This window comes from Heterocephalus glaber, unplaced genomic scaffold, assembly GCF_053883595.1.
Source record: "Heterocephalus glaber isolate CG9 unplaced genomic scaffold, H.glaber_assembly_v1.0 deba00000818, whole genome shotgun sequence".
Classification (NCBI taxonomy): Eukaryota; Metazoa; Chordata; class Mammalia; order Rodentia; family Bathyergidae; genus Heterocephalus; species Heterocephalus glaber.
In genome coordinates, this window is record NW_028258164.1 from 369,857 (window position 1) to 385,629 (window position 15,773).

Below are 15,773 nucleotides of genomic sequence, written 5' to 3' on the forward strand. Positions count from 1 at the left end.
TAGACTACCCTTTTAGAGAAATCTTAACATTTATAAATTAATGCTTTGTCAATACAGATACAACATGAGGATGAAGTTGAGCAAAAATAAAATACTAAAATCTATTTAGCAATGTGAAAGAGTGCTTAGATAAAAGATAGAAGTCAAATACAATCACCAATTCATGTAGCTCTAGGGAAGTAAACATGGGCAAGAAAATCCTTGAGTTATTGGCTAAGGTTAAGGAAATACAGGTTTCTTTTCCTTCCTTCCTTCCCTCCTTCCTTTCTCTTTCTTTCTTTTCCTTCCTTCCTTCTTTCCTTCCTTCCTTTCTTTCTTTCTTTCTTTTTACTTACAGAGTGTATGAAAAGGCTTAAGAGACAGGTAATCTTTTTGCAAGTGATAAAAATATTAAATTCTTGGAATGGTGCAATAAATAGTTATGGTTCAAGTAGAGAAAGATGTGTTTTGAAATTTCAAGGAACAAAAATCCTTTTGTTTTGTTCCAGTCTCGGGGGAAATGGTTAGAGACTCAGAAGTGAGAACTGTTCAACATCAGAGATGCTGTGATACCATTCTCCTGTGTCCTCTCCATGTGACCCATTCACGCAGAGCACTCAGGTTCAAGTACAGGTTCTGACTGACAGCTGGTATACATTTCCCTAGACTTCCTTGCAATTGAAAATTAATGTAACTTTGCAGTATGAATTCACTCCATAGGGGTGCATTTCGGGCAGATCCTAGTGAAAAGAAATCATTCACATTTCCTATTGCTCCAAGTGTTCAGTCTTTCCACTTCCTTGGAATCAGTCTTGATTCATTTTTAAAATATTTCACTAATCTTGCTTCTCCCTTCCATTTCTGCCATCATTTACCTGCCTCAGGCCTTACTCAACTCTCTTATTCAGTCTCCTAACTGGATTGTACCATTTCACTGCATTCTCTGCACAGCCATGGAAGCTGTGTATTTAGGATGCAGATTGGTTAATGTCACCCCCTGCTAGAGCCCTGCATTGGCTCCATACAACCAGCAGGCAGAGGACGAGCTCTAATTGAGGCAGACCATACTTCTCCTGGACAGATGCAGCTGTCCTCTCTTTGTGTGCTGTACTCTAAGATCCTGACCCTGTCAAAATGAACCTGATCTTGCTACAGTGCCCTGCACTCCCATCTGCCTTGGCCCATGATGCTCCTTAGTACTTTTCCACTTCCTTTAACTCTAATTTCTCCTGGTAGACTCTGCTCTCCTGTCACCTTTGGCAGACCCGATCGGATGGCCCTTGCCTATGTCCTGGACATCTCTCAATTACTGCACTTACATGTTGTTTTGTGATTATTAAATATGTTTCCCCCAGGAGATTATTAATTTTTGAGGGCTAAGAACAATGTCATGACAATCCAACAAAACCATAGAGCTGAAAATAGCTAGTTAAATGATTTCTTTAAAAATATTTTATTTGGCCAGAACCAAAGAAGGATTTGCAAAGAATCAGCTCAGTCTGTAAGTTCAGGTGGTTTAGATGTACTGCACAGCAGCACTTGTAGATATTTCTTCATTTGGTCTGAATTTTTAAAAAACACATTTTTCACATATAAGATTTGATGTATAATGCATGCTTTAATTTTCAACTACGTTGCGAATGTGCATGGTGCTAAAAAGAAGTAATAATCGAGGATGAGGACATTGGATATATTTGTTATTCCTATGAAACTACTCATTCTAAGAGGTTTTCCCCTAAAATAAGGGCTTTAAGAAGGGAAAAATTCAATAAATTGTTTACTAATGGCTATTTTAAATACTAACATTTTGTGCTACATTTTGTGTGCCTTAAAAATTATGACCAAACCATACATTTTACAAAAATAAAAATCAGTCTTAACTTAGATATTTCTGAATACTATAACTTGAACATAAGATATTAATTACGTTTTTAAGTTTTATATCAATAGTTTCTATTCTAGGGTTGAGCTCCACATTTTCAGATATGTTTAATTCTCATAATTAGGTTTTTCTGAAAATCATTTCCTATTTTTTTTTTTAAAATGTATGTAATTACAGATCTTTCTATGTTTATGGAGTGATAGTGGAATCATGTTAAATTATTCTTTTTTAAATGTGATTTTTTAAAAACCCATTAAACTCCATAAAGACCAAACTGAAGTATTTGCAAGTTCATGATTTAAGTCTATGAATACTATATTCATAATATACATCTCTTTAGATGTTTGTAAATTGCCCCATTTTTTTCCCTGAAAATTATTCAATGAGAACTCTGCAAAGATGCATGCAAAGGGAGCTTAATAAATTCTTTTAGGCAACTAACATTATGGGTTTCTCTGTGTAGTATAATATTAAGAATTTAAAAAATAAAATCACTTATAGAATGAAATGTGCCAATAGTGATTTCATAATTTGAGTGGCTCTTTCCAAATATAAAAAGGATATATCATGAATTTAAATCTCTATGCATGTTCTTCCTTTTTGAAAATGTAATCTTAGTTTTACTGAAAAATAATTATATGATGAAAAGTTACTTCCATTAATATAAAATGTGAAGTTTCCTCTTTGCTTAGACTTACCATTCTTTAAATACCATTTTAAATCTAAAATACCATTTTAAACACAGAATGCTGTTATTTGATCTTTATATAATCAAGTAATAGTACATTGAAGATGCTATCTTTTTCCTTTTGTCCTGCTCTACATCAAGTTCATTTCATTTAAAAGATGGTTATAATGCTGTTGCATTACATGTACAAGTGATCACAAATAAAGGTGATACACTTGTAAATTTTGTTATATATACCCTCAGTTAAGAAATGTAGAGGTGCCCTGTTGTCCACACAGTTAGCTTAGCCTACTTTCGCAGTTATTTCTGGGTTGATTTTTTCATGATGTCATTACTCCAAATAAATTGAACTAGTCAGTGTTTTCTAATAATTTCTGTTCTTTTCTGCCTCTCTGCCTTTGCTTGATTTATTTCTTCTACCTGATGTGCTTCTCTTGATTTTAAAGTCTAAATCCCATCTGTGTCTGTCCTCTCAACCACATAGGAAGGTGGTGACTTTCTTGATACTTGCATCTTGGAGTATCCTAGTAACCACTTACTCACTTTGGTCAGAGTTCAAATTATGAAAACAGGTATCCTGGACCATTAGAATTCACCATGGCTCTGACATCAGTAAGGCTCAACAGAAGCTAAAGCCAGAATATAGATGTCTTCACAGTGAATCCATTTCCTACATTTTTCAGTGTTAATAAATATGGTAAGAACAGGCATACTTTGCTAAGATACAGATGGTTCACTTGCCTCTACAGAGTAAAAAAATACAAGTTAGTCCCTTGTGGAGACTTTATGCTGTCTTAAAGGAAGGAAAGTTTTAAGTAGGTGTAGATTGAAATATTGAAGTATTTTTGTGTAACTGTTCTTAAAGATATGCCTAGGGAATCTCAGGGTCCGTCCCCAGGCTCAGTGGCTTCAGCTCTGGAGGTCGACATGGCTCTGCCACATCTGCCCTGTGACCTACAAGGGTGGGAGATCCACAAGGAGAAAGCTGAAACTGAAAGCCAAAAATGTTACCATCTCTGGGCTATAAAAGAAACACAAAGATAATGGTCTTGCTTTGCTCCTGGCCCTTTATGTTTTCTACAATACGTATTATATAAGTTCTAATGTAGTCATTTAAATGCGTATCTTTGTAATTGAAAAATGTGAATAAAAAGTGAGTGTATACAGTCACATGTTTAATCAATTTATGAATATTAGTCTATAACCATTTGTTTTATTTTTCCCATCCCTATTCACTTCTTGATATTAGTTTATGTAAATGAGAAAACATATTAACTCTTTTAAGCAATAGACCCTTCATTTTAGTTAATTTCTATTGTGGCAACCTAAATGGGTGTTATACTGAATTTGAAAGCATCAAGAAATCTTCCTAAATGAAAACCAAAGCATAATTTAACCAAAAAGGAGAATATGTCTACTGCAGATGTTTATAAAAAGAAAAGTACAGAATAGTTTTTTGTAGTAATCCACAGCTGGTAATAATAAAGTGTCATTGCTATCTGTACCTTTCTTTTCAAAAGAATGATGCTTAGAAACACATGATAATTTTCTGTGCTCCCTTATATGCATACACATGAAGACGTCCACACTAGAATAACTATTCTACTTACTTTTGGGGAAAATCGCTAATTATTTCTTTCTTTCCATATTGGGAACAGAAGTGCCTCACTTCCACAGTGTACAAACTATGATTTTATATGAATGTGTGTATGTCAATTTAGAAACATATACCAATCAGGGTTTGCAATTTTTAATGATAGCTAGCTACTTCATAAAAGGCTTTAGGATTTGGATGCATATCCATAAAGTCATCGCCTTTTTTAGACCAGTAAGCATTTCCATTCCTACTTTGGAATTCTGAATCTCAGGAATGTGTCCTATCTGACTAAAAAACCAGTATTGATAAATACTCTTTTTAAATGTCAAGGCAGAGACCTTAATTAAGTTAATATAAATTAGTATCAATTTGTCTCAATAATAGAAGTTCTGTATGTGACTGTTGTTACCTTACTTGTAGCCATTATCCAGCTTTTGATTATATGTGTATGTGTATATATATTTCAGAATTTTTTAAATGACATCATTATACTTTATAACTAGATTCAGAAGGAAATGCAGTTTATATTTGTTAATTGAATTGAAGTGGAAAATATTGAAGACCATCCACAAATGACTCCTGAGAAGTGACTCAGCATATTCAAGGATCTAGCCCTGACTTGGTCTTTTACCCAAATTCAGCCCTCTCATTGTACACCCCCAATTCTCTTTTACCAACCCTAAAACTGCAGTCCCCTTTCTTGATCATTCCCATTATCTGTTGTCTAGCTGCCTACCAAGCACCATGGGAGGGTCCTTCCAGGAAAGTAGTGCCATCGTTTAACTCTCAGCCATAGTTTTTAAGAAACTCACCTCCTACTTAACCACATCTTTTACCCCTCAACCCCCATTGACATCCCATCGAAGTTCTCAACTAACTGCTTTCTGAAGGCTCCTATGGAATTCTCTTCATCCTTTCTTTCATCATTTTCCTCACACTTGCTTTACCCGCCTTTACTCTGGGCCTTTAAAATATGTTTGGTGTGTTGCATGGAAGGTACTTCTGTCTTCATTTTGTCTGTCAGTACCCGTCTGACCCTGACTTTCAGGCCCATTCTAAGGCATGCCTTACATGAAGTTCACCCAGGTGCTCCCCTACTCTGGCCTTTCCGTAAGTCACTGAAATAGTTGCTATCAACGTAGGACATCCAGACTCAGTGATAAGATCTTCCATTGTTCTCCAATAATGTCATCTTTACCAGGGACTCAGCTTTTTAAATCAAGGAGCCGTGTCTTTGTCTTCTCTTGATCCCCACATAGAACATGGAAAGACATAGGTGCTCCATAGTACTCATTGAGTACATTACAGAGATCATTATGAAAACTGTAAGTCAGTCTGTTTTGATCAGGTATAATTTTGGTCTTTCAGGGGATATTTGGCAATTTTTGATTATTGAATTAATACATTTTTGCTTATTGAAACTGAAAAGGAGTTCCCACCAGTTGCTAGTGAGTACAAGCTAGGTATGTCTCTAAACCATGTACAAGGCATAGGGCAGCCTTATATTGTCCCTAAAATGTGAAGAGTGCTGAGGCTAAGAAATCCTGCTTAATGGGATGGTGTGTTTGATTGTAAATAATCAAAGATCTTACATATTTCATCAAAAGGAAGAAGTTCTAGGGATTCACCAATCAGACACAAATGTGAATTTCTTTTTCTTCTACTATTTATGGGAGATCAAAAAATGTTCCAGAGATACCCAGAGATGATTGGAGTTCTTTAAACCTCCACTCCCAAATTATCAAAGATAAACTAGTCTATACTATATTTATCAAACATAAAAAGGATATTTTGATCCTTTGAGAGCAGGTATCTTTATTCTTGCTAACTTCGCTCTTTAGTGTGTGCTATTCACCAGGCTTTCCCCTTACTCATATGACCTCCTGCAATAAGGTTTCTGATTTTTGGAGGGGAGGTTGTTTGTTTTGTTTGTTTTTTGAGACAGGGTCTTTCTATGTAGGTAAGCCTAACCTTGATCTTACTATGTATCCCGGGATGACCTTGAACTTCAGGCAATCCCTCTGACTCAGCCTCCGGAGTGCTGAGACTGTGTCACCACGTGCTGCCAGGTTTTTGGGGGTTTTTTGCCAATTATTTGTTGACGCTTGGATTTTAATTACAACTAAGTGACAAAATATTCCTGACTTTCATTTCTTTCCAAATAGTTGCTCATTTTAAGATATATTTTTAATGTATTAAGTTATGAAATTGAAAAGAATTGGGGGAAAATTTTGACATATGAAAAGGGAACTTTGAGATGTTCTTAAAGACATGAAATCATTTGGAATTTTACTCTGTGGCAAAGAAAAAGAAGGTTAAATATGAGCTTATTAAACAAATACTTTTTTTTCAAACTTTCCTCTAGGTGGAGAAATAAATCAAAAAGCAGTGGGTGTTGTTACTCATTTGGCTTATGTACTTTTCAACAAGCAATCAGACTCCTACCAGGATATTTTGGAAGAGAAAGAACACAATTCTGTAAGAATTTGCAAATATTACATATATTGTTTTTATTAAGTTGCATCTATATTTTGACCAATTCCAAAATAGTAAATAATTGAAATATACTATTGATCAGCTTACCTTTTAAAAATTTCTCTAAAAATAAATCAAGCATAGAAAACATATCCAATTTCTTAATAATACTTGGTTTGGGGTAGGAGTCTAACTGTGTGCTTTTATTGCATTGTTTTTTTTAAACACATTCATCTCAGTCTATACAAAACATTCAAATATTTTAATGTTGGAATTCCATTCATTGGTGAACTGAAGTAGCATGCAGATAATAATCTGGGATCACACTTGGTCCTTGTAGGAGAAATATTTCTAGAAATAAAAATACTCATATTTTCTTTCTTCTATAATTTTCACAGCATTTGGGTGGCAGTTTTATGGTTTTTAACAGTGATTTGGCCCAGAAAAGACATGCTTAAACTGAGAGTGTACCCCTGTGAACCAAAATGAATTATGAAATAGCTCAAAACATTACAACTTCTCTGCAAATTACAGGTGTTAAATGCCCCTTGTGTTCCTGACCTGTGCTAGATTTGAGGCATAGAGTTCCTGAGCCCATGAAGCTTACATCCTGGTAGGCAAATAAGTTAGCAATCAAATAAACAAGTAATATATATTGTAAGGGCAAGTGATACTATGAAGGAAAATAAATCTATGTAAAGGCACAGAAAATTTTGAATCTGGGATGAAACATTTAGAGACACAGAGGTCAGGGAAGTCCTCTGCAGTAGATGATTTAAACAGAGGGATGAATGAAGACTGATCTTGTCCTAACAGGAAAGGAGAATTCGAGGCAGCAAGTGCCTGGAATATAAGGTTATTAGCAAGAGGATTGGAGTGAGGAAGGGGAATAATGGTAGGAGATAAGGTCACAAAGATAAGAAAGGGCCAGATCTTGTCTATGCTAATAAACAACAGTATTATTACACACTGTGGAAAGTATGTTGGAACAAATACAAGGCATTAAGAGAATAACATGGTACCACCTCTAACTTGGGAAACCAGGGGAAAGTTCTTTTATGAACTGAAATGTGTTGTCCCAAAATGAAAAATTAATTTAATTCCCAGTGTGACTGTATTTGGAGATAGGGCCTTCAGTGAAGTAATTAAGGTTAAATGAGGTCATAAAGATAGAGCCCTCAGCCAGTAGGACAGATGCCCCACTTCTGCAAAGAGGAGGAGATACAAAGGATACCAAAGATGATAGTTACAAGCACACAGAAAAGGCCATGTGATGACTCAGTGCGAAGGTGGCTGTCACAAGCCACAGAAAGAGACCCCAAGAGAAGTGAGTCCTGCCAACTCCAGCCTCTGGCGTGTTTTTGTTACGACACTGATAACCAACTAATATGGCTTCTCTGAGGAGGTAGCCTTTGGGCTGAAAGTTGAAGAAAAAGAAGGAATTAGAAGCATAACGGAATAGTGTGTGCAAACGTTCTTCTGCATTTGGACAGCAGTTGTAGTGTTGAAGAATCAGAAGGAAAGCCTCTTGGTTGACTAGAGGACAAATGTAAGAGAAGCACGTGGGAGGGATGCGATAGGTGAAAGGAAACCAGATCATAACAGGGCTGGTAGACTCCAACTGGGATTTTGGGCATTTCCTTAAAGAGGCTGACATGATACACATTTTGGAACATCTTCCAGGTCTGGGGAATTGGAGTAGGTAAAGCGTATGTACATGGAGTCCCCTGCAGAAGTCCTGGAGAGGTGAAGCTGCTGAGATGAGAACAGTGGAAGTGGAGTTGTAGAGACGTAGACCAGTGTTGGTGGATGGAGTGAGCAGGTCAAGGGTTGCTTCCACATTTCTGGGTTTCTTTAGATGGAAGCAAGTTGATGCCATTCTCGAGATGAAGAATACTAGACTTGTAAATTATCCTCAACCTGATCAGTTCCACTTGGGACATGTTGAATTTAAGATGCTTCTGAAACATCAAGTGGAGAATCGGAAAGTAGATGAATCTGGAGCTCAAGGAAGAGATATAGAATAGTGATATAAATGTGGGCGTCAAAAGTATATTACAGTAATCAAAGCCAGCCACAGTGTGAGTTCTCTATAATGAAGGGTTTTAGGTTTTGTCCACAGATGCACCCCACGTGCATCCACCAAGACAGACAGAAGGCATCCAGTACATATTTGAATTGAATGAATGAGGGAATGAATGAATGGATTACCCAGAGAGAAAAAAGAAAAGCAGATCCTGTATGAATCCTGGAGGAATGCTAGTGTTTATAGGCTAGGTAGAAGGAAAGGAGCTCTGAGAAACAGCAACAGAATAATCAGAGAGAGGAGGAAATCATACAGAGCTTTGGGAAGCCAAGGAAAAGGGAGTGTTATAGAAGGAAGAAGAAGCCATAACCTAGCACATGAAGGAACATTTCTGCCTCAGAGCTAGTTAGGTTTTTAAATACTTGCATCTTTTTATCACTGATAATCATTAAACCTAGGAAGATTTGATCTCTTATATGTAAGGTGTACCTCATATTAGCTTGTTGGAATTGTCTTTGAAAGCACATCTGACACATTCCAACACGAGTGCATATATAATTACATTGACATTCTTTGTATTAAATTATAAGTCCAATGACAGATGGAGAAATACATTCAGCTAATACAATGCCAATAATTTTTTTTGACAAGTTTGCTTGGAGCTCATTCTCCAGAGGGAAGCTCAACAATGCTATGCTCCACTCCCTCTTCTTGTAGTTTACTGTGTTTCCATGTACTTCTACATCAGAGAGACTTTATTAACTTCATGCATAACCACATGACAAGGCATAGTTATGATCTTGCTAAACAATAAAAAAATTTTTAGTGTACTCCCTATGTACTTTTTAAGTAAAATGATAAACTGAAAAATGAAAAAATGTGCCCTCCTGATAAAGATCATAATTACTTGTCAAAGTATTCAGTGTAATTTGTCTAGCCCTTGTTATTTTTATGCAGATTTCTGCCTTGCCACGTAGGTAGGGGCCCTGCTGGGGACTGCTCTGAACACTCAGGAGCATGGTTATCATATAACTAAATTGAGGTCACAGCTCTCAACCTAGAGATTAAGGATGTTTACCAAAGCATCCCGCCAGTCCATCTCATCTGACTGGGCTTCTCCTTGAGACAGATAATCCACTTGGCTTTTAGGTATTATTATCTACAGTGGAAAAACTAGGAGAAAAGTCATTAATTACTGCTTGGCTTAAATTCCAACTGTACCATAAATATTTAGTTTAAGGAATACTTCTCCCTCTGTCTCCCAGCTTTATTTTTCTTCAATAGACTTATCCTACTTGAGATTTTATTATGTGCCTGTTACTCACTTGGTTTTGGTCAGTCTTCCCTGGGAAGATACTCTTCATGTGGACTGAAAGACTGTCTCTCTGTTTACCGCACCCCCAGATCCAAAATGCCTGACAAATTGCAGGTGCTCAGAGCAAACAAATGAATAGATGCTTAATGTCTGATAGAAGAAGAGAAAAATAAAAATACTAGCTGGGTTTGTAGTTTAGTGACTGACACAATTCCTGATATCAAGAGAAACTTTTGAAATCAAGCAAACATCTTGGCTTGCTAACTTCCCTAGCTCACTTCTAAGTAGGATCCTCACAGAGGAGGTTTCCCTGTGAAAGTCAGAGTGGTGGTTTGAGCTCACAGTACCCCAAGAATGATTCCTTTTTTGGGGCACCTGCCCTCAGTCCCTCACACCTCTTCCTTTTCAAGGCCTGTCTCATCTCTGTGGAAACATCATTCTCTTCCTGGTGATTTGGGTTACAAAACTTTGCTCTCCTCTCCTTCACATATCCAATCAACCAACAAATTCTATTAATTGTGCTTTTACAACTTTTGAAAACTCTTGCCTTCCAAACCACCTGTCTTGGTTCCCAGGATGGCTCCCCTTTCTGATGTCTCCACCTGCACTTTTGCCCACCCAGTATTCCATGCTGTCAGTGAAGATTGGTTAAAGAGATATGATAATGAATGTGGATATTCACTGATCAGTCAGCAAGTTCCTTTTAAGTGTCTAATCTATGTAAGATACAACTTACATATTAATTTGTAAGTTCTTTTTATGTGTCTGTCCCTAAGGAAAAAATACTCGATGTCCACACAAAGCTATTTGTGCTAAAGAGAAACATAGAGACCAGAAGGGTTAAGTCAGTGTCCTTCTCAAAAATGTTCAGAGTTCTTGTTTACAGTAGAATAAATCTTAGCCTTGATATTTCCAGACCTTCATGTGCAAACTCTCTTACATGTCCGGCTTCATCCCAGACATTGCCCAAACCCTGAACACAACTGCTCTGTATGATTTCTCTGTGGGTTTCATCCTGCGTTGAGTGTCTTTTCATCTCATTCCCCTCCCTGGAATGAATTTTCCTTTCTCCTTATACCATACCGAAACCCTATTTATCTTTAGAAGGCCAACTCAAAGGCAGAGAACTAAGGCTTTTCTCCTTGCATACAGTGCTTTAGAGATGTGTGCTCCAGGTGAGTCAATTTTGTTTTTGTTTAAGGGCACTTATATCTAAATTTTAGTCTCTACCTAAATGCCTATTTGAGGCCCCAAATTCATACTCAAGACTGCATTTCTAAGGAGTTGCTAGATTCCTTCCAGTATGCTCTCTGAAATGCTAGCCATGATTGCACAATGTTGCATAGTTTTTAGACCCCTTCCCTCTGAGGTTCTCTGTGTGGGTTACAGAAGGACACAAAAGTATTTTTTATCATAAGTATAGAGAGTGGTTGCCTCGGGTATTGTTTGATAGCTACTGTGTCTGTAATAATGACTGACCCATAGAGTCTCATCAGCTGCTGCATGTAACACTCCTTTTTATGCTACCTAATTTCCAACAGTTTCTAAATGATAGCTGCTAATGTCAAGGCAGTTCAAAAATAGCAAAAACTTGATTTTCCCTTAATATCCTGAGAATCATATTCATGGGCACCAGTGAGTCTGGGTAATAATTCTGATGGATTTTTGCCATCAGGTTTAGAATAAACAAATTAATGCTAGAAACAGTTTCCTAAAAGATAATAAGGAAATGGGCAAACAAAAATGAACATTACAAAGAGGAAAATTACAATCTCTGTGAACAGATTAGTTTTTTATTTTTATTTTTTGGATGGAACTTTTTATAGGCAAGAGTTTTAAAATAATAAAATTTGGCTAAGTACTTGTTTGAGTCATCAAATAGTTATCTTTATATTGGGACCAAATTGATATTTAAATGAGTTTTATTATAAAGAGCAATTGTGAGAGTATTTACTAGTGACTAGTGCATTTCTTTAATTGGGCTGAGGTAAGGGAGAGTGTGATTCATCCCTAATGGGAGCGATTTCAGGCAGGCCATTATGGGGGGTGTGGAGGATTCACGGAGGTCCCTGTATTTGCCGCGCCATCACTGAAGGGCTTCCTTGGTATCCCAGCACCTCGTATGTCCATGTACTTGGGCATGTTCACAGTCCACTGCCTTCCCTGGCCTATCCCCAGGGCCGCTACACTCCGGCTGTCACCTTGTACACTCTGTCTGCTCAGCTAGATACAGAGCCTGTGTGCAGTAGAGGCTCTTGATAAGTATGTTTACTTTTGATAATTTCAAAGTCTCTCGGTACAGAAATTCAGACAATATCCTGAAGCATAGGATGAAAATAGAGGCACAAGCAGAAAGGGCAATTCAGAATGTTATTGAAATCAGCTCCTACTTTCACATAATGGTGAGAATCTTTGGTCCCTAAGGATTAAAAATGATAGCTATATCATTTACTTTGAAATACAGATGCATTTAAATTTAAAAAAATCATTTATAACATAACTTTAAAATGATACTTGGTTTTGTACCATGGTGTTTTAGTTATAATTACTACCAATCTAATACTATGATATTCTAGTGATATTCTAAAGACTAACTTGGTTTTTTTAAAAAATGCAGTTATTTCACAAAATCTGGAATATTCTAACATAATTTTACTTAGACTTGAAAAATCTTACATCTAAATGAAATAATTTTGTTCATATATATGTATATATATCAAAACAGGGTTTTATGATTATATTTATGATATAATTACTTTTTATTGTTACATGCAAAATTTTGAAAATATATTCAAGATCATAAATGAGCACCTATTTTTCTTTTTTTTGGTACTGGGGATCGAACTCCAGTCCTTGTGCTTGCACAGCAGGCAGCGAAACCACTGAGCTAAATCCCCGGCCGGTACTAAGATTCTTGTAGTGTTTGAAGGGTGGTACATATAATGAGATAATATTTTTTCTCATAAAATTAGAGTTCATATTCAGAAACACACTATATGCACAGATAAAATAATGCAGTGGATTCCATGAAGTACTTTAAGTTTTGAAAAATAGGTGCTTTACATAGAACAGTTTCAGTTCTATGTGAAATGATTTACAACAGATTAAAAGATATGTAATGAACTCATTTTAATGTTCTTCCATATTAGTTCTCAAATTTAAAACTTTGTGCTCCTAAGTCTTCCACTTCCTTTCTGGTCTTTTATTTACTATAGACACTGTAACAGGTGGGCACTTATTTAAAGGCAATGTTACCATATTTCTAACAACATGTAACAAATAAATTTCATGAATGTCACCTATTAAAGGAAACATCTTTCCTAAAGAATATCTAAATGATATTAAAACATCAAGAAGATTTATTATCTGGAATTTGAAATAAGCAGATTTAACAACCTACATATGTCTTTTTGGAAGAAAGACCTAGAGCTTAAAGGAAATAGTATAACGATTTAGTGATGTAGAAAAATACCAAATTTAATGTAAAGAAACAGATCAGATCAAACAGGCCATAACTTCCTTTACCATTTATCTGGGGGACATAGCTTCATGGTATTTTATATTTAAATATAATATAAAGTGTATATAAAGATATATAATACAAAATATACATCTTGTGGCTTACTTTAGCACTATTATTAAAATTATGTTTCTCCTCAACATTTGTAGGTTTTAAGGTTTCTAGCAAAGTGTTATGTGTTTTTTCAGGAAATAATAGGAATTTAACACTAGGTTGATGAAATTGTTCTTTTAGAAATGCTTCTTAACGTATAAAATACTGAGATCCAAGAAGATATATGTTTAAATTGGACAGTAGACAATGGAAGCCTATCTTGACAGTGGTCACCCTAATAAATTTTCTAGTTATTTCAGTAATGTTACAATTGTTGAAAAATATTCTAAGTAGGGGTGTAGCTCAGTAATAGAGCACTTGTATAACATGCACAAGGCTCTGGGTTTGATCCACAGAAACAAGTGCATGCACACACACACACACACACACACACACACACACACAGAGTTCTTTTTTTGGATTTGCCTTTATAATCAAGTTGTGAACCACATGAAATTCTTTTTTTTTCCCCATTAAGTTTATTGGTACATTTTAGGTATAAAATACAGTCACATTCGTCATTGGGATCTTGTACCATTACATGAGTATCTTGGTTCTTATTTTTTCCCCTTCCCCTGCCCTCCCTTCACCCCCTCCACCCTTCCTTATTTGCAAAGACTTTGTTTCCATTTTTTTCCTTTTCTCATATTTTTTCTTTTCCCTTCTTTCCTTTCCCCTGCCCCTCCCACTTCCCCAGCTCCTTTAGACCTTTTCTTCCTGTTACACAATATCAATTATACATTTTTAAAATTACAATATCAAGATCTAGGAGACATTACCACAGATTTTACAGAATTTAAAAGAATATAGAAAGCATATTACAAAAATCTTTTTTGAAATAAATTTGATAACTTCTAAGAAGTAACTTGGAAGACAAATTAATGAAACTAACTCTGGAGGAAATATAAAATTTGAATAGCACCTATTAAAGAAAGTATATTCCTAACTTGAAAAACCTACCTATATGACAACAACAGGGTCACATACATTTTAACTGATGAATTATATCAAACATTTAAAGCAGAAAAAAGAAGGAACACTTCTCCCCTCATTTTAGGAAATCAACATTTTGCTAATCCTAAAAACTGGATAAAGATAATAGAAGAAAAAAGTATGAACATAGATAGAAATTTGTTTAATAAAACAAACTATTAGAAGTCAGATCTGACAGTATGTTGAAAGTGGTTTTATTATAGGGATGGCAGTCTTGGTTCAGCATTGGAAGATCCACCTGCAAAAGTCATCATTTTAACAGAGGAAAGGAAAAAGCCATATGATTCTGTCAGTAGTTGGAGAAAAAGTATTGGATTAAATTCTACAGCTGTTCATGGCAAAAGCTAGCAGAAGACTAGAAGTATAATAGAACCTTCTCAACAGATCAAAGACATGTACTCCATACTTCCAGCAAAAACGCCTTATATGAATGGAGAAGATACAATGCTTTCTCCCTAAGGTGGGGAACAAGGGCAGGAGGGCCTACTCTTCATCTGTCCATTAAACTTTGAAAGACAGGCCCAAACAAAAATAGTCTGGCAAAAAAAATAGCATAGGATTGGCAAGAGAGAAGTAAAATCTTTATATGTAAATGAAATGCTCATCTACAGAGAAAATACTGAGAAATCTCTAGGAGCCCCTAGAACTTGAATTTGAATTTAGCAGGATTAGAAAACACAAGATATATATAAAAATTCAGGTCTATGTATACTTGCTATAAACGAAGAATTGGATATTGAAATTTAAAATTATGTAAGAGTACAAAGGACCTAGAAAAGTAAAAAGAAAAAGAAAAAAAACAGTGTTGGAAGACATTTAGTACCTAATTTTAAGACTTCCTCTAAAGCTACAGTAATCAAGGCAATGTTGGTGTAAGGAAAGACACAGAGATCATTGGAATAAAACAGAGAATCTAGAAACAGAACCACACATATATGGTCCACTGAGTTTTTGAAAGATTATTTAACATTAACATTTTATAGAACATAAACTCAAGAGCAGAGGAAAAGATAGTGTTTTCAGCAAATGGCACTAGAACACCTGGTATCTGTATATAAAAAATTAACCTCAACCATTGATTTCCATACATAAAAATAACTTGAAAGGATCTATGAACCTAAATATGAAAGACTAAAACTATAAAACTTTAAGAAGAAATTATAGGGGAAAATGTTTATGAATTTAGAGTAGGCAAGAATTTCCTA

The 15,773-nt window shown here is 35.6% G+C and overlaps 1 protein-coding gene across 4 annotated transcripts in view; it reads left to right on the forward strand.

Annotated features, from left to right (window-relative positions):
- Kcnq5 (potassium voltage-gated channel subfamily Q member 5) overlaps positions 1-15,773 on the forward strand; it is a 478,936-nt gene that overhangs the window by 68,643 nt on the left and 394,520 nt on the right. Inside the window, exon 2 of one of the 4 annotated variants that reach the window (XM_004863991.3) lies at positions 6,512-6,624. The exons of the other annotated variants lie outside the window; for them this stretch is intronic. Within the exon in view, the coding sequence (XP_004864048.1) occupies positions 6,560-6,624 (65 nt within the window). The 5' untranslated portion in view covers positions 6,512-6,559. The remainder of the gene's footprint in view (positions 1-6,511; positions 6,625-15,773) is intronic. 4 annotated transcript variants of the gene reach the window in all.